The sequence below is a fragment of the Chlorocebus sabaeus genome, chromosome 6 (assembly GCF_047675955.1).
Source record: "Chlorocebus sabaeus isolate Y175 chromosome 6, mChlSab1.0.hap1, whole genome shotgun sequence".
NCBI classification, from domain to species: domain Eukaryota; kingdom Metazoa; phylum Chordata; class Mammalia; order Primates; family Cercopithecidae; genus Chlorocebus; species Chlorocebus sabaeus.
In genome coordinates, this window is record NC_132909.1 from 5,820,260 (window position 1) to 5,845,670 (window position 25,411).

The 25,411-nt window shown below is 45.5% G+C and overlaps 1 protein-coding gene across 6 annotated transcripts in view; it reads right to left on the reverse strand.

Annotated features, from left to right (window-relative positions):
- Positions 1–360: 360 nt before the first annotated feature.
- LOC103235209 (uncharacterized) overlaps positions 361–25,411 on the reverse strand; it is a 28,002-nt gene continuing 2,951 nt past the window's right edge. For 2 of the 6 annotated variants that reach the window (XM_037991390.2, XM_037991392.2), the window contains exons 2-5: positions 23,647–23,748; positions 14,960–15,041; positions 10,775–10,901; positions 3,188–6,300 (exon numbers count right to left, since the gene is read on the reverse strand). In XM_037991390.2, the coding sequence (XP_037847318.2) occupies positions 3,671–6,300; positions 10,775–10,901; positions 14,960–14,974 (2,772 nt within the window). In that variant the 5' untranslated portion in view covers positions 14,975–15,041; positions 23,647–23,748 and the 3' untranslated portion in view covers positions 3,188–3,670. Of the gene's footprint in view, positions 2,154–3,187; positions 6,301–10,774; positions 10,902–14,959; positions 15,042–20,726; positions 22,019–23,646; positions 23,749–24,713; positions 24,824–25,411 lie in introns of those variants that run through there. The other 4 variants (XM_037991391.2, XM_073016021.1, XM_007997934.3 and 1 more) reach the window with 4 other exon arrangements.

Here is a 25,411-nt window from a genome sequence, read left to right on the forward strand (position 1 = left end):
GCCCAGGTTGGAGTGTAGTGGCTAGATCTCGGCTCAGTGCAGCCTCTGCCTCCTGGGTTCAAGCGATTCTCCTGCCTCGGCCTCCGGAATAGCTGGCATTATAGGCGCGCGCCACCACACCCTGCTAATTTTTGTATTTTTTTGTAAAGACGGGTTTTCACCATGTTGGTCAGGCTGGTCTCAAACTCCTGACTTGAAGTGATCTGCCTGCCTCGGCCTCCTGAAATGCTGTTATTACAGGAGTGAGCCACTGTGCCTGGCCCAAGAAATACCCTTCACTTCACTTTTAAATGTTGAGAAAATATAATTGAAAACTAAAAAATCTTCCCTTAAATGAGATATCATCTTCATGACGATAACAGCGAAAGAAATAAAAACTGTTTTATTAATAAATAAGCCTTATACCAGAATGTGATGGGAAACAGAGAACAGTTGAGAGGTTGAAAAGAGAGAAAGAAACTTAACTGTTCTGTACAACCCAAGTTCATGTTTTCAAGATAAACACCAATCAGTCCTCAGGGAAGAGGACTTGACAACACCCTTGATCACACATAGTTCATCCTGGCTCTACTTGGTAATGGAGGTGACTATCTGTGTCAGCTAATTAGCTTCATCCAGAGGGAGGGGGAGAAACCCTAACCCATGTCTTTTTGACAAATGTGAGTTTTACAACATGGCGACAGGTGCCCTCTCTGGTGAGGCTCCTACAATACCACAGAAACTGATATCAGCAGGAAATAATAAAATTTAGAATACATTATTGTCATGCGTGTCCATTTGAAGAGACCACCAAACAGGCTTTGTGTGAGCAATAAAGCTTTTTAATCACCTGGGTGCAGGCGGGCTGAGTCTGAAAAGAGAGTCAGCGAAGGGAGATAAGGGTGGGGCCATTTTATAGGATTTGGGTAGGTAAAGGAAAATTACAGTCAAAGGAGGTTGTTCTCTGGCAGGCAGGAGTGGTGGGGGTCACAAGGTGCTCAGTGGGGGAGCTTTTGAGCCAGGATGAGCCAGGAAAAGGAATTTCAGAAGGTAATGTCATCACTTAAGGAAAGGACTGGCCATTTTCACTTTTTTTGTGGTGGAATGTCATCAGCTAAGGCAGGGACAGGGCATTTTCACTTCTTTTGTGATTCTTCAGTTACTTCAGGCCATCTGGGCATATACGTGCAAGTCACAGGGGATGCAATGGCTTGGTTTGGGCTCAGAGGCCTGACAATTATTAATTATAGAGTTTATTTGAACACAAAACATGAGAATAGCCACCTGGAAACCTCAACTCCAAATGAATGGGGTCAGTGTTCCGAAGTAGAGACATTAATATTTCACACAGATAAGGAAAGATGAGAAGCTTTAGCAGAATCACCACTTTTTCCATTCAAGTCCAATGCATAGGTTGCAGTAGCTTGATTGGTGACAGACTGATACACTTCAAGGAAAGTTACATTATCACTCTGTAAGAAGGGACAATGATGCCAGGAGGTCTTATCTCTGGGACTGCTTAGCTTTCTTATTTACATGAAAAAATTTTTAATTGATATTAGGAAACTCAATTGTATAGCACATTTTGTTTTGTTTTGTTTTATTTTGGTACGGAGTCCTGCTCTGTTGCCCAGGCTAGAGTACAGTGGCACGATCTCGGCTAACTACAACCTCCACGTCCTGGATTCAAGCAGTTCTCCTGCCTCAGCCTCCCAAGTAGCTGAAAATACAGGTGTGCACCACCATGCCCAGCTAATGGCTTTGTGTTTTCAGTAGGGACGGGGTTTCCCCATGTTGGCCAGGCTGGTTTATAATTCCTGACATCAGGTGATCCGCCCACCTCAGTCTCCCAAAGTGCTGGGATTACAGGTGTGAGCCACCGTGCCTGGTCAGGAAAACATGTAGAAGTTGAGCCTGCATGCCACTGGACTCAGGTTGCATGACCATGTTCCTCTCAAGGCTCAGAATTATTTAAAAGTCTGTAGCTTTAAATTTGAAATATTTGATGTTTGAAATATTTAATTTCCTACTGACAGTCCGAGTGACCTCGGACTGAAGCCTTTGCCACACTGATGACATTTGTAAGATTTCTGTACAGTATGGATTCTCTGATGTCTAATGAGGTGTGAACATGAAGTTAACGCTCTGCCACAATCACCACAGTTGTGAGCTTTCTCTTCTGTATGAATTCTCCTGTTTTGCATAGGATGAAGTTTGACTGAAGACCCTGCCACAGTCATGGTATTTGTAAGGTTTCTCTGCGGTATGAGTTTGCTGATGAACTGCAATGTATGAACTGTGTCTGAAAAATTTGCCACGTTTATTACACTTGTAAGATCTCTCTTCATTATGGGTTCTCCAATGATTTGCAATGGTTGTAGCATTACTGAAGACTTTGTGACAAACATCATGAGAGGTGACAGTGCACTAGCAGCCCTCACTCTCGGCGCCTCCTCAGCCTATGTCCACTCTGGTAGTACTTGAGGAGTCCTTCAGCCCGCCACTGCACTGTGGGAGCGCCTTCTGGGCTGGCTGAGGCTGGAGCCAGCTCCCTCTGCTTGTGGGGAGGTGTGGAGTGAGAGGCACAGGTGGGAACAGGGGCAGTGCACGGCGCTCACAGAGAGTTCCAGGTGGGCATGGGCTTGGCGGGCCCCACACTTGGACCGGGCATCTGGCACCGCCAGCCCCGGGCAGTGAGGGACTTAGCACCCGGGCCAGGAGCTGAGGAGGGTGCGCCAGGTCCCCCAGTACTGCCAGCCCAACTACACCATGCTTGAATTCTCACGGGGCCTCAGTGCTTCCCCACGGGGCAGGGCTCAGGATCTACAGCCCACCATGCCTGAGCCCAACCCCGCCCTGTGGGCTCCCGCCTGGACCGAGCCTCCCCGAGAGGCACCGCCCCCTGCTCCACCCAACGGCTGAAGAGTGTGGACTTGCGGGACTGACGGACAGCTCTGCCTGCGACCCCAGCGCAACATCAACTAGGCAAAGCCCGCTGGGCTCCTGAGTCGGTGGGGACTTGGAGAACTTTATGTCTAGCTAGAAGATTGTATATGCTCCAATCAGTACTCTGTGTCTAGCTCAGTGTTTGTGGATGCACCAATCAGCACTATGTATCTAGCTAATCTAGTGGAGACTTGGAGAACTTTTCTGTCTAGTACTCTGTGTCTAGCTAAAGGATTGTAAACGCACCAATCAGCACTCTGTATCTAGCTAAAGGTTTATTAACATACCAATCAGCACCCTGTAAAAATGCATCAATCAGCTCTCTGTAAAGTGGGCCAATAAGCGCTCTGTAAAATGGACCAATCAGTTTGATGTGGGAGGAGTCAAATAAGGGAATAATAGCAGGCTGCCCCAGCCCGCAGTAGCATCCTGCTCGGGTCCCCTTCCACACTGTGGAAGTTTTGTTCTTTCACTCTTTACAATAAATCTTGCTGCTGCTCACTCTTTGGGTCCACGCTGCCTTTATGAGCTATAACACTCATTGCAAAGGTCTGAAGCTTCACTCCTGAAGTCAGTGAGACCATGCACCCACCAGAAGAAAGAAACTGTGGACAAATCCGAACATCTGAAAGCACAGACTCCGGATACACCATCTTTAAGTACTGTAACACTCACCGCGAGGATCCGTGGCTTCATTCTTGAACTCAGTGAGACCAAGAACCCACCAATTCCGGACACAATTACATTAGTCAACTTTCCCTAAACCATGAATTGCCTGATGGTGAATAAGCATTGACTGCTCACTAAAGGCTTTGCCACACTCACTACACTTAAAAAGTTTATCTCCAGTGTGAATTCTACTATGCCTTTTAAGGTGTGATTTGCGACTGAAAACTTTGTCACATGCTTCACATTTGTAAGGTTTCTCTCCAGTATGAATTCTATGATGACTTGAAAGGTGTGACTGTCGATTAAAAACCTTCCCACATTCATTACACTTGTAAGGTTTCTCTGCAGTGTGAATTGTAGTATGTCTTGCCAGGAGTGAATTACGCACGAAAGCCTTGTCACAAACCATACATTTGTAAGATTTCTCTCCGTTATGAAGTCTACGATGGCATACAAGGGATGACCAGTGACGGAAGGTATTTCCACACTCATTACACTTGTAAGGTTTCTCACCACTATGAAGTCTACGATGGCATAGAAGGGATGCCTTCTGGCTGAAGGTCTTGCCGCACTCATTACACTTGTAAGGTTTCTCACCACTATGAAGTCTATGATGGCATACAAGGGATGACCTGTGACTGAAGGTCTTGCTGCACTCATTACACTTGTAAGGTTTCTCTCCACTATGAATTCTAGTATGTTTTGTCACGTAGGAACGACACGTGAAAGCCTTGTCACAAACTGTACATTTGTAAGATTTCTCTCCACCATGAAGTCTTTGATGGCATACAAGGGATGACTTGTGACTGAAAGTCTTGCCACACTCATTACACTTGTAAGTTTTCTCTCCAGTGTGAATTCTGGTATGTCGAGCCAGCTGTGAATTCCACGTGAAAGCTGTGTCACAAACCTTACATTTGTATGGTTTCTCTCCAGTGTGAATTCTCCTATGTGTCTCAAGGGTTGATTTGCGACTGAAAACTTTGTCACATGCTTCACATTTGTAAGGTTTCTCTCCAGTATGAATTCTATGATGACGTGCAAGGTGTGATTGTTGCTTAAAAGCCTTCCCACATTCATTACACTTGTAAGGTTTCTCTGCACTGTGAATTCTAGTATGTATTGCTAGGACTGACTTACGCACGAAAGCCTTGTCACAAACTGTACATTTGTAAGACTTCTCTCCAGTATGACGTTTACGATGGTATACAAGGGATGACCAGTGACGGAAGTTATTGCCATACTCATTAAACTTGTAAGGTTTCTCACCACTATGAAGTCTACGATGGCATAGGAGGGATGACCTGCGACTGAAGGTCTTGCTGCACTCATTACACTTGTAAGGTTTCTCACCACTATGAAGTCTACGATGGCATACAAGGGATGACCTGTGACTGAAGGTCCTGCCACATTCATTACACTTGTAAGGTTTCTCTCCACTATGAACTCTACGATGGCATACAAGGTATGACCTGTGACTGAAGGTCTTTCCACACTCATTACACTTATAAGGTTTCTCACCACTATGAACTCTACGATGGCATACGAGGTATGACATGTGAATGAAGGTCTTGGCACACACATTACATTTGTAAGTTTTCTCTCTAGTGTGAATTCTTCTATGTCGTGCCAGCTGTGAATTACACGTGAAAGCTGTGTCACAAACCTTACATTTGTATGGTTTCTCTCCAGTGTGAATTCTCTGATGTATCTCAAGGGTTGATTTCTGACTGAAAACTTTGTCACATTCTTCACATTTGTAAGGTTTGTCTCCAGTATGAAGTCTATGATGACGTGCAAGGTTTGATTGTTGGTTAAAAGCCTTGCCACACTCATTACACTTGTAAGGTTTCTCTCCACTATGAATTCTAGTATGGTTTGCCAGGTAGGAATGACACGTGAAAGCCTTGTCGCAAACCTTACATTTGTAAGGCTTCTCTCCAGTATGAAGTCTATGATGACGTGAAAGGTGTGATTGTTGATTAAAAGTCTTGCCACATTCATTACACTTGTAAGGTTTCTCTCCACTATGAATTGCCTTATGAATTACAAGGGCTGAATTTTGACCAAAGATCTTGCCACACTCAATACACTTGTAAGGTTTTACTCCATCACATTTATATTGTTTGTCTCCTAAATGGATTATCTGGTGTTTCCTTAAGACTGAGCTACAATTAAAGGCTTTATCACTCTCATTACATTGGAAAGATGTTTCTCTCATGTGTACTTCCTGTTTTTGTGCGAGTAGTGAAGAATTTGGGGAATTACTCTCATAGTTATTAGAAATATGGATTTGGGGCCTACAAGAAATTCTTTGGAATGTTGAAAGTGAGGGAACATCATTGGTAGACTTCTCAAGTTGATTAGCAATTATACCTTTGATCTGAAATAAGTGGAGTTGAGGCAGATGCGAATGAAAGCATGATCCAAGCTGATCATTAATAGGCTTGTTTCCAGCTTGCCTTTGATCATATCGGTCTGTACTCCCAGTCAACATTTTAATTTTTGTCATGGGTGCTTCATGGCCATTTCTTTCATCTTCTTGACACTGAAAATCAATGTCATGAATTTCTTTCTCAATATCCTGGAAGCAAAAATCTCCAATGTGATGACTTTCATGTCTTTGCAATGTCCCTGTGTGGAACACTTCCGTATTGCCCTGCCCTGTTGACAAGATCTCCTTCATCATGCATTTGGAAGAGATATCTACAAAATATAAACACCAATAGGTTTCTAATTAACTACAGATGGTAAATCATACTGAAGTGTGTAAATGTGACACTTCAGTATGACACTTCATATTTTTTATGAAGAAGGCTCTCACCAAGAACCAATCTAGCTGACATCTTGCTCTTGGATTTTCCACTTTCCAGATTCATGAGAAATAAATTGCTATGTCTTAAGCTTTCCAGTTTAAGCTATTTCTTTTTTTGTCTGTTTTTGAGATCGAGTAATGCTTCATCACCCAGGCTGGAGTGTAGTGGCACGATTCTCCTCCCTAAAGAGATTCTCGTGCCTCAGCCTCTTGAGTAGCAGGAACTACAGACACATGCACCATGCCTAATTTGTTTTTTTTGTTGTTTTTTTTCTTTTTTTTTGGGAAATGGAATCTAACTCTGTCACCCAGGCTGGAGTGCAGTGGCACGATCATGGTTCACTGCAACATCCACCTCCCAGGTTCAAGTGATTCTTCTGTCTCAGTCTCACAAGAAGCTGGGATTACAGGTGCATACCAACACACCCAGCTAATTTTTGTATTTTTACTACAGACGGGGTTTCACCATGTTGGCCAGGCTGGTCTTGAACTTCTGACCTCAGGTGATCCGCCTGTCTCGGCCTTCCAAAATTTTGGGATTATAGGCATGAACCATTATGCCCGTCCAATTTCTTTTAATTTAGTAGATTCAAGATTTCGTTATGTTTGCCTGACTGGTCTCAAACTCCTGACCGTGAGCCATCTACCCACCTCAGCGTTTGAAAGTGCTGGAAATAGAGGCGAAAGTCACTGCAGCTGGCCAGTCTAAGCTATTTCTGACAGAACAGTGAGATGAGTGAGACAGGAAAATGGGCATCTCATCATCAAGATCACTGAAGGCTGACAAATCTTATTAAACAAAGGAAGTTTAGACTGTAGTATAAAATGTATATGAAGTCATCTAATAGTATTCACTTGTTTTAAAAAGCAGGTGAACGAAATCACCTGAGGTTGGGAGTTCGAGACCAGCCTAATATGCAGAAACCCCCTCTCTCCTAAAAATACAAAAATTAGCCAGGTTTGTGCCAGGCATAATCCCAAATACTTAGGAGCCTGAGGCAGGACAATCACTTGAACCCAGGAAGTGGAAGTAGCAGTGAGCCGAGATTGCACCATTGCACTCCAGCCTGGGCAAGTAGAGGGAAGCTCCATTAAAAGAAAAAAAAAAAAAAAAGAAGAGGCCGGGTACAGTGGCTGATGCCGGTAATCTCAGCACTTTGGGAGGCTGAGATAGACAGATCATTGTGGTCAGGAATTCGAGACAAGCCTAGCCAACACGGGTAAAATTCACCTGTACTAAAAATACAAAATTAGCCAGTGTGGTAGCACATGCCTGTAATCCCAGCTACTTGGCAGGCTAAGGCAGGAGAATCACTTGAACCCGGGAGGTGGAGGTTGTAATGAACTGAGATTCTGCCATTGAACTTCAGCCTGGGCAGCAGGAGCAAAACTCCATCTCAAAGAAAGATACAAAAACAAAAACCCTGGAGGCAAATTAACATAATTTCTCAAATAACGACAGCAGGCCCACAGTGTTCATGTACATGATCCCAATTTGCACATACGGTAAGTGAGGGACAAGACTTGATCCTGGACCTGAAGGATCCCACGACATCTACTTAGGCACAATAGTCAGCTCAGGCATTACAGGAAATGACTGCACACAGAAAATACAAGCAGAACAGAAAGAAGTACACCAAGGGGGATACAAGGGCTGAGCTGGGACAAAAGGGCTGAGCTGTGCTGCTTACAGTGGTGCCAAGTCATCCCTCATGGATCATGTGCTGAGTCATCATGCCCTGCACACATTGATTCAGGCAGCCTCCTATAATTTTGTCCAGTGGATGAATAAGGTCTTGACTTACTCAGTGAGAGTAGTGTTGGAGGAGAGGGGCTCACAGAGAAATTGGGGTGTTCAGCATTACAAAATCAATAGACTGGAAAGAAACTGTATTTGCATCCAGATCAATGTATCATGTGAGGCAAGGCCAGGAAAGGAAGGGTAAGTGTGGAAGGCAGGAAGTAATTGGCACGTAGGAGCGAACTTTGTGCGTGCACATCTGTGGGAATAGAATTCCACTAGGATAGACCAAATCTTGAGCTTGGAGGAAAGTGGAACTAATTTAGCAATGGTAAAATATTGACCCAAGGTTAACTATGCAAATTACAATATGGGCAAGGGACAAGAATGAACGAGATCCAAACAAGCAGCAGTATGGTGGCCTGAGGTGAAAGCAGTTTTACATCTATTAAGTTAAATGCCTCTGATTCCTAGTTTCAAGAATATACTCAACAAAATCCCTTGTATAGATTCCAGAAATACATACACATACACACACACACACACACACACAAAACAAGTAAACTATGAAGAGTACAGTAGAGCAATGCAGGAGACCACGGGGGTGAACAAGGATCCTCTGGCTGAGTAGGTAGAGATGTGTTTGTGAAAACAGAGCCAGGCTGAGTGAAGTGGCTCACGTCTGTAATCCCAGCACACTGGGAGGACGAGAGGGTGAATCACGAGGTCAGGAGTTTGAGATCAGCCAGGCCAGCATGGTGAAACACTGTCTCTACTAAAAAAATAGAAAACATTAGCCGGGCATGGTGGTGCACATCTGTAATCCCAGTTACTCAGAAGGCTCAGGTAGGAGATTGCTTGACCTGGGAGGCAGAGGTTGCAGTAAGCTGAGATTGCATCACTGCACTCCAGCCTGGGTGACAGAGCAATACACCATCTTAAAAAAAAAGAAACTATACCTTTAAAAGAAATGTGGTTTCACCATGTCGGCCAAGCTGGTCTCAAACTCCTGACCTCAGGTGATTCACCCACCTCAGCCTTCCAATTGGCTGGGATTACAGACATGAGCCAATGCACCCAGCCTGGCAGTATTATTTATGATAGTAAAGAGAAAAAACCAACCCAGATATCCATCAACAGATAAATATATGAGGAAAATGTGGTACACACATAAAATGGAATAGTATTCAGCGTTAAAAACAAACGCGGATAGGCAGTGGCTCATGCCTGTAATCCCAGCACTTTGGGAATCCAAGGCTACTGAATCACGTCAGGTCAGGCTATCAAAACCAGCCTGGTCAACATGGCGAAACCGCCATCTGGACTAGAACTACCAAAAATTAGTCGGGTGTGGTGACTCATGCCTGTAATCCCAGCCACTCAAGAGGCTGAGGCAGGAGAATCACTTCAACCCAAAAGGTGGAGGTTGCAGTGAGCCAAGATCGCACCACGGCACTCAAGAGACTCTGACTCAAAACAAACGAACAAACAAACAAAAAAACCATAGAAACGAGCAACTTGAAAGCCACTGTGTATCTTAAGGAAATGACAGTAGAATTAAACTATGGAAACCTCATTCAATCTCACAACCTCCCTCAACAACATTGATGAAAACCATATCTGCTACAGGGTTGATCCTACAACAAACTGAACAGAGGTTTTCTTGTTAAAAATGAACAATGACACATATTGGTATGAAAATGTGAAATGAGCAAGAGTTCAGTGAAGAGCCTCATACATATGAGGCTGTGAGCCCGAATGACGTCCTTGCTGGGAGGAATTTCTTTTTTTTTTTTTTTTTTTTTTTTTTTTGAGACGGAGTCTTGCTCTGTCGCCCAGGCTGGACTGCAGTGGCCGGATCTCAGCTCACTGCAAGCTCCGCCTCCCGGGTTTACGCCATTCTCCTGCCTCAGCCTCCGGAGTAGCTGGGACTACAGGCGCCGCCACCTCGCCCGGATAGTTTTTTGTATTTTTAGTAGAGACGGGGTTTCACCGTGTTAGCCAGGATGGTCTCGATCTCCTGACCTCGTGATCCGCCCGTCTCGGCCTCCCAAAGTGCTGGGATTACAGGCTTGAGCCACCGCGCCCGGCCCTTGCTGGGAGGAATTTCAACACCACTGACTGCTACTTAGAGAACATGATCATTAGTTTATGAGATGAACATTGTCACAGTGCCAGTGAGAGATGCTTCTGTGATGCTTCTCAAAAACCAGAATGAGCTGGGCATGGTGGCTCATGCCTGTAAACCCAGCAGTTTTGGAAGCCAAGGTGGGTGGATCATCTGATGTCAGGAGTTAGATACGAGCCTGACCAACATGGGGAAACCCTGTCTCTACTAAAAATACAAAATTAGCTGGGCATGGTGGCACATGCCTGTAATCCCAGCTATTTGGGACGCTGAGGCAGGAGAATCGCTTGAACCTGGAAGGCGGAGGTTATGGTGGGCCAAGATCACACCATTGCACTCCAGCTTGGACAACAAGAATGAAACGCCACCTCAAAAAACAAAAACAAAAACAAAAACAAACATATATGGGGCAAAATCACAAAAGAGAATACAAAACCAGGAAGAGCCAAGATAGACAACAGCAGACTCCTCAGGCCTACAGGGACATTTTCCTCACCCACAGACTCCAGGTTCCTGTAGTTCTCCAACATCACTTCCCTGTATAAAGCCCTCTGCGCAGGGTTCAGGCATTTCCACTCCGCCAATGAGAATTCTATAGCCACATCCCTGAAAGTCACGCGTCCCTAAAATGAAACACACATTTCCACAAAACATTATGGAGGACGGAGTTATCACCTTCACAGAAAATGAGAAAAGAGAAAATAAGTATGTATTTGATCAAAGACCATGTTCTGACAAAACCAAGTTAAGGTATTTTTGAATATTTTTTCCCTACAGTTGCATTTTATTATACTTTTCCTTGAAAGATGTTAAGATCCCATCAGTCATTAGGGAAGTCTGGATTTTATGGACAATATAAAAACTATATAAATAAAAAGGAAACACAGGGTCAGGCGTGGTGGTTCATGACTGTAATCCCAACACTTCAGGAGGCCAACACGGACAGATTATTTGAGGTCCAGAGTTCAAGACCAGCATGGCCAATGTGGTGAAAACTTGTCTCTACTAAAAATATAAAAATTAGCCGGGCATGGTGGCAGGCACCTGTTATCCCAGCTACATAGGAGGCTGAGGCAGGAGAATCACTTGAACCCAGGAGATGGAGGCTGCAGTGAGCCAATTTTGCACCACTGCACTCCATCCTGGGCAACAGACTGACACTCCATCTAAAAAAACAAAAGCAATGATGGGCAGTGGCTCTCGCCTGTAATCCCAGCACTTTGGGAGACCAAGGCAGGCAAATAATGTGGTCAAGAGATTGACAGCATCATGGCCAACATGACAAAACTACGTCTCTACTAAAAATACAAAAAATTAGCTGGGTGTCATGTTGCGGGTCTGTACTCCCAGTTACTCGAGAGGCTGAGGCAGGAGCATCACTTGAATCTGGGAGGCAGAGGTTGCAGTGAGCCGAGATCACACCACTGCATTTTAGCCTGGCAACAGAGAAAGACTCCATCTCAAAAAAAAAAAAAAAACAAACACAGGGTTTTCTCTACAGATATGTCAGATATTACGTTCCACATACAGGCGACATTTAGTCTCTAGGTGAGCTAAAATACAAGTGCTGTTTCAGAGAGGACAAAGTCCAATGGTTTTGAAAGAAAAGTCTGAATCTAAAAACTATCATGATTGGTCAGGCACAGTGGCTCACGCCTGTAATCCCAGCACTTTGCGAGGCCGAGGTAGGTGGATCATGAGGTCAGGAGTTCGAGACCAGTCGGGGAACATGCTGAAAACTCTTCTCTACTAAAAATACAAAACTTAGCTGGGTGTGGTGGTGGGTGTCTGTAATCCCCGATATTCAGGAGGCTGAGGCCAGAGAATTGCTTGAAACCAGGAGGCAGAGGTTGCAGTGAGCCAATATCATGCCACTGCACTTCAGCCTGGGTGACAAGAGCAATACTCCATCTCCAAAAAAAAAAAAAAAACTGTCATGATCACAGCAATAGCCATGACTAACATTTTTGAATGCTTCCCATGTGCTACGCACTGTTCTAAGTGCTTCCCATGTCTTAGGCCATAAAATAACATACTATCCCATGAAGAAAGATCTGTACTTGGAGAGAGTTGCATCACACATACTCTAGGAAACTTGTCACAAATCAAATAGCTAAAAATATCAACACGAGCACCTGAGTCCAGATGTCTGGGATTCACATTTGAATATAAACACCTAAGTAACAGACACAGCTTTAAACTAAACTGACACAGGTTTATCTAGTGGAGAGAATGTGATAAAGGTCAAGGGTGAGAACATGGAGCATCCTACAAGGTCACTGAATGGACACACATGGGCATGCACATAATCCTTCACAATACTTCTTATTTTATTTTATTTTTTCCCAGACGGAGTCTCACTCTATTGCACAGGCTGGAGTGCAGTGGCACAATGTCTCAGCTCACTGCAACCTGTGCCACCTAGGTTCAAGCCATTCTCTTGCCTCAGACTCCCCAGTAGCTGGGATGTGAGGCACCTGCCACCGTGTCCATCTAATTTTTGTATATTTAGTAGCAACAGGGTTTCACCATCTTAGCCAGGCTGGTTTTGAACTCCTGACATCTTGATCTACCCACCTCAGCCTCCCAAAGTGCTGGGATTAAAGGCGTGAGCCACCAAGCCTGGCCCCTTCTTACTATTAACTCATTATGATGATAGTTGACAACAATGAAAAATACTTAAAATTATTACAATTATTATAAAAAATAAAACTTATTGCAAATGTGTTTTCTACATAAACCATGGGCTTATGCATCCATGTATTCATACACACACATCATGCCATTACACCCATGGTGGTGTGCACTTCTAATCCCAGCTACCTGAAAGGCTGAGGCAAAAGAATCACTGTAATCCGGGAGTCAGAGGCTACAGGGAAACGAAATCACACCACTGCACTCCAGTCTGGGCGAAAGAATGAGAGTCAATTAAAAAAAAAATCAAATCAAATCAAATCAAAGATATAATAAAGCATCCTATACCACTGATGCCTATCTCCACTTCCCATTCCACCACGAGTCATTAAAAGTGCAGAGTTTGGCCAAGCACGGAGGCTCAGGCCTATAATCCCAGCGCTTTGGGAGGCCAAGCTGGAAGAATCACAAGATCAGGAGTTCAGCCAGCCTGACCAATATGGTGAAACTCCATCTCTACTAAAAATACAAAAAAATGGCCGGGCACAGTGGCTCACGCCTGTAATCCCAGCACTTTAAGAGACCAAGGCAGGCAGATCCTGAGGTCAGGAGATCTAGACCATCACGGCTAACACGGTAAAACCCCGTCTCTATTAAAAATTTTTAAAAATTAGCAAGGAGTTGTGGTGGGCACCTGTAGTCCCAGCTACTCAGGAGGCTGAGGCAGGAGAATGGCATGAACCTGGGAGGCAGAGTTTACAGTGAGTTGCGATTGCGCCACTGCACTCCAGCCTGGGTGACAGAGCAAGACTCTGTCTCAAAAAAAAAAAAAAAAAATTAGCAAGGCATGGCAGCAAATGCCTGAAATCCCAGATACTCGGGAGGCTGAGGCAAAAGAATTGCTTGAAGCCAGAAGGCAGAGGTTACAGTGAGCTGAGATCATGCCACTGCAATCCCAATCCAACCTGGGCAACAGAGCGAGACTCCATCTCAAAAACGTGCAGAGTCAGGCCGGGCTGGCTGGCTGCCATCAGGAATGTCAGCAATTTGGGAGGGCAAGACGGGAGGATCACTTGAGGCCAGGATATCAAGGCTATAGTGAGCTACGATTGCACCACTGCACTCCAGCCTGGACAACAAAATAAAAATATAATATAAAAAATAAGGCCGGACACAGTAGCCCACACTTTTAATCCCAACACTTAGGGGGTCTGAGACAGGCAGATCACGAGGTCAGGAGTTCCAGACCAGCCTAACCAACATGATGAAAGCTCGTCACAACTAAAAATACAAAAATTAGCTGGGTGTGGTGGTGCGTCCAGGCAACCTGGGAGGCTGAGGTAGAAGAACTGCTTGAAACCGGGAGGGGGAGGTTAAATTGAGCCGAGATGGTGCCATTGCACTCCAGCTTTAGTGACTGAGTGAGATTCCATCTTAAAATAAAGAAATATGTACATACATACATATATACATACATACATACATACATACGGTGACCCATGTCTATTATTCAGGTTCTTTGGCGGGTTAAATTAGGGATTAGTTGAGTCCAGGAGTTTGAGAATGCTATAAACTCTGAATTGTGCCACTGTACTCCAGAACGAAGCCACAAAGTGACACCTTCTCTCTCTTTTTTCTTTTGAGACAGTGTCTCACGCCATCTCCCAGGCTGGAATGCAGTGGCACAATTTCGGTGTACGGTAACCTCCACCTCCCAGATTCAAGTGATTCTCCTGCCTCAGCCTCCTGAGTAGCTGAGATTACAGGTATGCACCACCACATGCAGCTAATTTTTGTATTTTTAGTAGAGATGGGGTGAGAGCCCTTCCCACAACCATGCCCAGTGGAGCCTCTTCCCAAGTTCATGTCACTGGGTCACAGGAGATGGAATCTCAGAGCAGGTGACAGGAACTGAAGGCAGGCATGGATGAGTGAGAGCAAACCTGTCAGGCAAAATGCTTCAGACTCAGAAAAGACTGGCTACTACAATTCCTGGCATTTCAGAAAGGAAAGAGACAGATTAATCCCCATAGGAACATCACTTCACCTGAGGAAGAGCCATGCCTGGCTCCTTTCCTTTCCTCTTCTCAGCTGCTTGCTCATGTAATATCAGTCTTTAGAAACCAATCCTGTATGTGAAAAAAAAAATAAGACTTCGTGTTAGAAATGACTCACTCCCTTCCTGCGACAAAAACACATGAACGGGGAGATGTCACCCTATAGAAAGATGGTCCCCCACTGCCCACTGCACCAGAGATCATGCAGAGATAAGAAAGTCCCACAGGAAGACCTATAAGTGTACATTTGACCTCAGTCTTCAGATCTCACTCCCCTCCTGGAGAAGCCCCCACACACGAGGCAGCAGAGGGGAGCTGGGCTGGACTGATCTCCCCTTCAGGATACAGACTCTTCCCTGACCAAACCCCACCCAGAGGACAGCCCCTCATCTCTCTGTGGATCACAGGCTGAGCTCAGCCCCCAGAAAAGGAGGACACAGAGCTTCGATGCTCAATGCTGCACACAGATGACAAGCACCTGGGCCACTGCAGCTATTACTGAGGGTGGGCTCCATCCCTTCAGAATAAGAACCCCTGCTAAAGCAGCACAAAAGCTCTATTTGCAAAATGCCTTTGGACTCTAATGTGAAGCCAGGGTTGAGCTCCACTCAGAGGGGGCGAGCCCAGCACAGCCCCATGTTCTGGCTCTGCTCTCTCTTTGGGGCCTTGTTCTCACCAGGATCCAGACAGTGGATGGCAAAGGCACAAAAGTAATCATAATGAGGCCGGGTGCAGTGGCTCACGCCTATAATCCCAGCACTTTGGGAGGCAGAGGTGGGTGGATCACGGGGTCAGGAGTTTAAGACAAGACTGGCCAACATGGTGAAACACTGTCTCTACTAAAAATACAAAAATTAGCTGGGCATGTTGGTGCGTGCCAGTAATCCTAGCTATTCAGGAGGCTGAGGCAGGAGAATTGCTTGAAGTGGGAGGCGGAAGTTGCAGTGAGCCGAGATCCCACCATTGCACTCCAGCCTGGGTGACAGAGCAAGACTCCGTCTCCAAAAAAAAAAAAAAAAAAGTCACACAGAACAGTAAATGTGGACCAGAGGTGGATGAAGGTTGGGCTGTGTGTAAGGAAAATAAATCTTGGGGCCCCAAATCACTAAGCGAAAGGGAAACGTCAAGGTGGAAACCGCTTAGGGAACAGGACTCCCCTTCTATTCAGTCACCCCTCTGCTCCCTGACATAGATGCATATCTGAGTGCCTCCTTTGGAAAGGCTAATCAGAAACTCAAAAGAAGGACCCAGCACAGTGGCTCAGGAATGTCTGTCATCCCAGCACTGTGGGAGGCCTAGGCAGGCAGATCACTTGGGGTCAAGACATGGAGACCAGCCCAGCCAACAAGGTGAAACCCCATCTCTACTAAAAATACAAAAATGATTGGGGCATCTACTTGGGAAGCTGAGGCAGGAGAATCACTTGAACCCAGGAGGCAGAGGTTGCAGGGAGCCGACATCCTGCCACTGCACTCCAGCCTGGGTGACAAAATGAGACTTCATCTCAAAAAAAAAAAGGAAACTCAGAAGCTTGCAACCATTTGTGCCTCAGTTTTCTGTGACCTGGAAGCCCCCGCCCTGCTTCAAGTCTTCCTGCCTTTGTTTAAAGTTGCCCCTCCATGCAGACCAAACCAATGTACTTCTTACATGTATTGACTGATGCCTCATGTCTCCATAATATGTGTAAAATGAAGCTCTGCCCCGACCACCTTGGGCAAAATAAACTTGCTAAATTAACTGAGATCTATGTAAGATTTTCTGGTTTCACAGCTGCAATGTCAAATGGGGGGCTGTGGGAGATCACAAAGGAAACCCGGAGAAGATGGTATCAGAACACGGACCTAGGAAAGAAAGGCTGCTTGTCACTTGCAGCTGAGGGGCAGAGAGTCCTAGTCAGAGTAACAGCTCAAGCGAAGGCCCTGAGAGAGGAGCAACCTCAGCAGCAGGAAAAGGAAAGCGATCCATGTGGCTGGAGCAGTGGAAGAGAGGAGGGCACAGGTGGATGAGGTCAGAGAGGTCCTGGGGGCACAGACACATAGGGATACGGTCTTCAAACATTTTTCTCCCACAACCCAAAAGAATTTTGAAAGTCAACTATGATCCCAGCTACTCGGCAGTCTGAGGCAGGAGAATTCCTTGACCCCAGGAGACAGAGGTTGCAGTGAGCCGAGATCGTGCCATTACACTCCTCTCGGCCCACAAGAGTGAAAATTTGTCTTAAAAAAAAAAAAAAAAAAATGGAAGTGATGTATCTTCTCACTCTTTTCACGTATACATGTAAGTTTCTCTTTATATTATAAATTACAACACTTACAAATAATGTAATTTATTTCCCATATTTAAAACACAGACTGTCAAGTTCGGCTAAGTTTCTGGAAGAACACAGTCACTCTCAACTGAGCTGTGCAGACTGCAAGGGAATGTGTTTGGGGATCTAGGAAGTCACTTATGGACACCTGAAGGTGGGGATGCCTGTTTGATGTCCCAGGAGAGAGCTGAGGAGACAATTGGACACACGATTGTAGAGCTCAGTGGCGAGGCCTGCAGGGAACATGGAGTCATGTAGGTGGGTGAAAGCTCTGAGATGATAAGGTTCAAGGTGATTTCAGTCTAATCCCCTGTTTTTGCTCATCTTGAAGAGCTGGAATCCACTTGAAATTTGAGTTTAAAATGAGCAGTAACCTCTCCCAGAAGAAAAGCCACACACTGTATTTTGTCAGTCATTTCAGGGACCAGTGTCACTCTGACGGAGCTTTCCTGGTCTTATTCCTCACCTCTGTGTTACAGGTGGGCTCACTGAGGCTCATGGCGGGAGACATTTCCCCAAGTTATCCTGAGAAGCTCTGAGGTAAGGAAGAAGGAGTTGTGGCTGATTCCCATGTGATGGCCTGGAAGGCCCAATAGGCTGCCTTGGTCTTCCCCTCTAGAAAATTCCAAGACCAGCCAGGAGTGGTGACTCACCCTTGTAATCCCAACACTTTGGGTAGTTGAGGCAGGCAGATCATTTGAGCCTAGAAGTTTGAAACCAACGTGGGCAACACAGTTAACCCCATCTCTACCAAAAATACAAAAAATTAGCCAGAGCTCGTGGCATGCATCTGCGGTCCCAGTTACTTGGGAGGATGATGTAAGATTACTTGAGGCTGGGAGGCAGAGGTTGCAGTGATCTAAGATTGTGCCACTGCATTCCAGCCTGGGTGATAGGGTAACACTTGATCTTACCAAAAAAAAAAAAAAAAAAAAAAAGCAGCTAGACAAGGTAGCTCACACCTGTAATCACAACACTTTGGGAGGACAAACTGGGTGAATCACGAGGTCAGGAGTTCGAGACCATCCTGGCCAATGTGGTGACATCCCGTCACTACTAAAAATACACAAATTAGCCAGGTGTGGGGGTTCACGCCTACAGTCCCTGCTACTTGGGAGGCTGAGGCAAAAGGATTGCTTGAACCCGGTAGGTGAAGGTTGCAGTGAGCTGAGATCATGCCACTGCACTCCAGCCTGGGCGAAAGAGCGAGACTCCATCTCAAAGAAAAACAAACAAACAAACAAACAAACAAACAAACAAAAATTCCAGGACTATCTTTTATATACCTGAGCAAAGCAAACTTCTTTCAAGTTGTAAGGTTCTGATGGCATCAATCCCAAACATACAATTACTCACTCCCAAAAAAATGTTCAAAATATACACGACTGTCCACACATAGCAATAGGTCTTTGAAACACTGAAAAAGAGGCAGCCGTAGAAATGAGATCTGAGCAAATGCTTTTCTCATGAACATATGGGCTCTGCTAAACCAAGGTTCCAAGTCAATTCAGCCCATCCTTCAACATCTGTAGAGAATATTATGGACCAGAGGAACCTGAGGGAGACATTTACTTAGAAGCTCACAGATCACCATTTTGTCTGATGACAAAAGAAAAGAAAATGGAATAGGCTACTTCAACTAAATTTTCATGTTAGGGTAAATAAAAAAGGTCCTTGATATCATTATCAAGTACACACTGAAACAACCTAAAATAATATATCACGTAGTAGAAAATGTTTTCGATATATGATAAAGACTAGAAAGCACACAGTTCTCAATGTAAACTGAACACAATTTCATAAAGAATTTTAAAATGGTTAAAAAATATAGATCTAATGAAATCTTGAAATATTTGAAAATATATCATACTTTGAAAACAATGAGGCCAGCCATAGTGACTCACACCTATTATCCCAGCACTTTGGGAGGCCGGGGCAGGAAGACCACAAGGTTAGGAGTTCGAGACCAACCTGGCCAACATGGAGAAATCAGGTCTCTACTAAAAATAGAAAAATTAGCAGGGCATAGTTGCGCACACCTGTAACCCCAGCTACTCAGGAGGCTGAGGCACAAGAATCTCTTGACCTCAGGAGGCAGAGGTTGCAGTGAGACCACTGCACTCCAGCCTGGGTGACAAAGAGAGTTTCAATAAATAAATAAATAAATATCTAAACATTAGCCGGCCTACTCCTCTGGTCCCAGCTACTCCAGAGTCTGAGGTGGGAAAATCACTTGAGTCCAGGAGGTTGCCGCTGCACTGAGCTGTGATCCTGCCACTGCACTCCAGCCTGGGAAACAGTAAGAGTGTCTCAAAAAAAAATAAAAATTAAAGGCTGGGCATGGCGGCTCATGCCTGTAATCCCAGCACCTTGGGAGGCTGAGGCGGGAGGATCACTGAGGTCAGGAGTTCAAGACTAGCCTGACCAAGATGGAGAAACCCCATCACTACTGAAAATACAAAATTAGCCAGCCATGGTGGTGCTCGCCTGTAATCATAACTACTCAGGAAGTTGAGGCAGAAGAATCACTTGAACCCCAGAGGTGAAGGTTGCGGTGAGCCAAGATCACACTGTTGCACTTTAGCCTGGGCAACAAGAGCAAAACTCCGTCGGTCCTTATTTAACCTCCTGTTGCCCTTCTCCCCAATCTTTCGATTGCCCTCATCGTCTATATATTACCGCCTCTTATCTCTGTGTCTCCTCTGCTCTGTTAAATTCTCTCTTCCCTGTTACATTCCCCTGTCTCCACTCTCTAGCACCCCAAAAACCGAAGTGTCCTTCCTTCCGTGGTTCTCCCTGTTCTCCTGGCCATCAGCACCACTCTGGGGGTTTGAAGTAAGACGCCTGCATCCCGGAGAAGCGCATTTTCCGGGGGGTGGAGCTGGGCAGGCAAGAATACCCGGTGTCATAGGGCAAGCCCCTGGGACCTCCCCAACGCTGATTCAGGGAAAGTGGTGACTGCAGAGGGAAGACTTGGGGAGCAGCAGGGCCCGGCACAAGGAGGGACCTGCGGGGCAACGGCGCCTTAAGACAAGGGTGGTCCCTGCAGGCACCCAGGACCCAGGAAGAAGACGCAGCCTCCCCGGGACTGGGGCCGGGAGCCTGGGAAGCGAGCCTGGAGGCGCCCAGGGCGGGAATCCACCTCGCGGGTGAGGACTTTAAAAAGCATGGGGTGGGAGGAGTCACAACAAGGTTTTGACCAGGAAAACTGCGCTATAGGAAGTGTATACACTGCCCTATAACAGAAAGACCGGGTAGGGGACCAGCCTCCGGACGACTTCAACCCCAAAAGGAAGCAACTCCTGGACTCTTAAGGGGACGTCTCAGTTTTCTCTGGGTAAAGGAAGACAGGCAAGAATTTCCAGGTCCGTGGGAACCCCACGTCCCAGGGACAGAAGCGCCAGGGACCTGGGAAGGGTATACTTAACACAAGACAGAGCGAAACTCACGCGCCGCGGTAGGACCTTCACTCCACGGAATCCCCTTCCGGGTTTGCGCGCGCAGGACAGAAGCCAGGCCTGGGCGGGGCCCGCGAGCAGTGTAGCCGGGCCTGGGCGGGGTAGGGGCGGAGAGACCTTGCCCTTTAGAACCCGCAGACAGCCGGGCCGGGGCGGGAACCGTGCGTCTCTCGGCCTCGCACCCAGCGTCTCTGTTTTCCGGGGTTTTGGAGGTGAGAGCGGCCAGGAAGGCTAAGGCATAATTCAAAAGCCCTGGAATTGTCTGGAACGGGCATGCAAACTAGAATGTGAAATGCAAAGCCCTGCCTGGGCGGAACGTAGGATTTCATGCTGATGGCCCACAGAACAGAATAGAAATCCTCTCCATTTCTATTCTCCATTCACTCCAGAGAGAGAGTCCACCCTGTGCTCAGCTTCAGAGACTCCCCTAGGGTCTCCCCCTGGGAAGAGGGACGGAGTGTTCAGGCCAGGGAGGAGTGAGGTCACCACTTGCTGCTTAAACAAAACAAGGTTGCAGGCATGGGGCTGAAGTCTGAGGTCCCAGCTACTCAAGAAGCAGCAGCGGGAGAATCGCTGAAATTGGGGGTCCAGGCCAGTCTGGGCGACAAAGTGACACCCCCTCCCGTAGGGCTCCCTTCCTTGTCTCTCTCTGGCTGTGCAGTGGCAAGATTTTGGATCACTGCAAGCGCCTCCTCCTGGGTTCACACCATTCTCCCGCCTCAGTCTTTCCAGTAACTTTGACTACAGGTGCCCGCCATGATGCCCGTCTGTTTTGCATTTTTAGTACAGAGGGGGTTTCACCATGTTAGCCAGGATGGTCTGGATCTCTTGACCTCGTGATCCGCCCGCCTCAGCCTCCCAAACTGCTAGGATTACAGATGTAAGCCACTGCGGCTGGCCTTGTGTGTGTTTTTTCTTTTGTTTTTACCGTTTTTAAATAAAATTTTTCATGGTGTGAGATAGGGATCCAGCATTATTCTTTTCCATGTGAATATCCAGTTAGTTGTCCCAGCACATTTGTGAAAGAAATCTATTACTTTCTCTTGTTTTCACTTTTTTCTTTCCTTTTATTTATGAGACAGAGTATTTCTCTGTGGTCCATGCTGGGGTGCAGTAGCGAGATTGTGGTTCACTGCAGCCTCTGCCTCCTGAGTGGAAGCTATTCTTCTGCCTCAGCCTTTGGAGTAGTTGCTATTACAAGCGCACACGACCACGCCCAGCTAATTTTTGTATTTTTGGTAGAAATGGGGTTTCACCATGCTGGCCAGGCTGGTCTGGAACTCCTGACTTCAAGTGATCCACCTGCCTCGGCCTCCCAAAGTGCTAGGATTACACTTGTGAGTCACCGTGCCTGGCCCAGGAAATATTCTTTACTTCACTTTTTAAATGTGAGAAAATATAATTGAAAAACAAAGAGTATTCGGCCAAATGAGAAATCATCTCTACGACGATAATAGAAAAATTAAAACTATTTTATTAATAAATAAGCTTCAGGACAGAATGTGATGGGAAATAGAGGCAAACAGCTAAGAGGTTGAAAAGAGAGAAAGGAACTTCACCGTTCTATACAACCCATTAAGTACATGTTTTCAAGATAAACACTAATCAGTCCTCAGGCGAGAGGACTTGAGAAGCCATTGGTTACACATAGTTCATCCTGGCTCTACTGGGTAACAGAGTTGAGAATCTCTGTCAGCTAATTAGCATCAACTCGAGGGAGGGGGAAATACCCTAACACTAACCATAATACAAAAATAATCTGGGCGTGGTGGCAGACACCTGTAATTTCTCTCTATTTTTAGTACAGACAGGGTTTCACCAAGCTGGCCAAGCTGGTTTCAAACTCCTGAAGTCAAGTGACTCAGAAGTCTCGGTGTCCCAAAGTATTGGGATTACAGGCTTGAGCTACCAGGGTCAGCCAGGAAAACTCTTAGAAGTTGCACCTGCATTCCCCTGGACTCAGGTTGCAGGACCACATTCCTCTCAAGGTTCAGAATTACTTAAAGGTCTAAAGCTTTAAATTGGAATCATTTGATATTTGAATTATTTAATTTCCTACTGAGACACAGGTACTATTTATCTTGTTGTTTGCCTTTTTTTTTTCTTTCTTTTTGTTTTGAGATGGAGTCTCGCTTTGTTGCCCAGGCTGCAGTGCAGTGGCACAATCTCGGCTCACTGCAGCCTCTGCCTCCCAGGTTCAAGCAATTCTCCTGCCTCAGTCTCCCGAGTAGCTGGGACTACAGGCATGTGCCACCATGCCCGGCTAATTTTTTTTTGTATTTTTAGTAGAGACAGGGTTTCACCATGTTAGTCAGGTGGTCTCGAACTCCTGACCTCGGGATTGGCCCACCTTGACCTCCCAAAGTGCTGGGATTAATGGCCTGAACCACCACGCCCGGCTATTGTTTGTCTTTCAAAGCGAGTACCCAAGTTCTTCAGAAATACAACCCTGGGCCAGGTGTGGTGGCTCACACCTGTAATCCCAGTACTTTGGAAGGCTGAGCCTGGAGGATCATCTGAAATGAGAAGTTCAAGACCAGCCTGGCCAACATGGTGAAACCTCATCTCTACAAAACTATAAAAATCAGCCAGGCATTATGGTAGGTGCCTGTAGTCCCTGCTCCTCTGGAAGCTGAGGTGGGAGAATCGCATGTACCGGGGAGATGGAAATTGCAGTGACCAGAGATCACACCATTTAACTCCAGCCTGGGCAACAAGAGTGAAACCCCGTCTCCATCTGAAAGAAGAAAAGACTACCTCAGAAGACAGAAAACGCATTTGCAAATTTTCTAAATAAATGTCCTAAGAAAAGAGACAAAAGGAAAGAAAATCTCTTTCTTTATTTTCAAAGGAGGAATTGTACCTCTCATTTATTTACTTGTTTGTTTGAGACAGGGTCTAGCTCACTCACCCAGGCTGGAATGTGGTGGCAAAAAAAGGGCTCACTGCAGACTTCAACGCCCTGGCTCAAGTGATCCTTCCACCTTTTTCATCAAGCATTTGGAAGAGATATCTACAAAATATAAACACAATACATTTCCAATTAAGTCCAGATGGTAAACCATACTGAAATGTGGAAATACGACACAAAAAAATACTTATTTTAAACTTCCCAAACATGATCTTCAAAGTTTAGGAGCACAAAAGGAGTAAGATCCTTTAATAAAGGGCAATTACATGTCCTTCAAATCATTTCTACGGAAGCCTATTTCCAATATCATGACAATACACTGACAGGGCACAAACACGTGTAAGCCTAAAGTCAGAAGTGTTTTTCCACTGTGACCCTAAAGTCCATCACAGTTTACAAAAAACATATCACTGTCACACAAGGAAAAGAAAACTGTATATTTTTCACATTTACAGAATATCTACTGTATACAAATAAATTCTAAAAGACCAAACAACAGACTATATTTATAAATAATCCACAACAAGCTTATGTAAGGGTAACCAAAATCAATGGAAATTCTGTATTGTCAAATAATCATTGCACAGAGAAGATAAGAAAAGATTACAAAAATCAGGCAGGCATGGTGGCGGGCACCTGTAGTCTCAGCTACTTGGGAGGCTGAGGCACAACAATCGTTTGAACCTCGGAGCCGGAGATTTCAGTGAGCCAACATTGTGCCACTGCACTGACAGAGTGAGACTCCATCTCAAACAAAAAAGTTAATACAATCTTTTTCTGAATACCTGTCATAAAATTACCTATATCCACGCAGAACAGGGACTTATTGAAATTAACAAGTGCAGGGTGTCAGTTATATCACATATCATATACCGAAAAGCCATATGTGAAATCTTAAATATTAATCAGTAAGCCATTGTAACCCATGATAAAACCAGCAAGCAAACAATAAGTACATTTATACAGCCTGCAGAATTCTAAACAATTTCCTCTTAAGAAAAAAGCCACAACTTCTACTTCCCACCAGCACACACTATAAGAACTGAAATACATGTTAAGATCACTACCTTCTGATGTATGAGTTCAAGTAAATACACGGCATTACTCCAGTTGCTCACTGCAACTTCTGCCTCCCAGCCAGGTCCAAGTAATTCTCCTGCCTCAGCCTCCAGAGTAGCTGGAATTAGAGGCATGTGTCAACATGGCCAGCTAATTTTTGTATTTTTGGTAAAGACATGGTTTCACCATGTAGGCCAGACTGGTCTCGAACTCATGACCTTCAGCGATTTGCTCCCAAAGTGCTGGGATTACAGGCATGAATGAGCCGCCACGCCTGGCTTTGATGTTCCTTACTTTTATTTTTTTTTTTCAGACGGAGTCTAGCTCTGTTGTTCAGGCTGGCATACAGTGACGGAATCTCGGCTCACTGCAACTTCTGCCTCCCGGGTTCAAGCAATTCTCCCGCCTCAGCCTCCCGAGTAGCTGGGATTTTAGGCATCTGCCACCACGTCCGGCTAATTTTTGTGTGTGTATATATATATATAGATAGATTTTTTTTTTTTTTTGAGACGGAGTCTCGCTCTGTCACCCAGGCTGGAGTGCAGTGGCCGGATCTCAATTCACTGCAAGCTCCGCCTCCCGGGTTTACACCATTCTCCTGCCTCAGCATCCCGAGTAGCTGGGACTACAGGCGCCCGCCACCTCGCCTGGCTAGTTTTTTGTATTTTTTAGTAGAGACGGGGTTTCACCATATTAGCCAGGATGG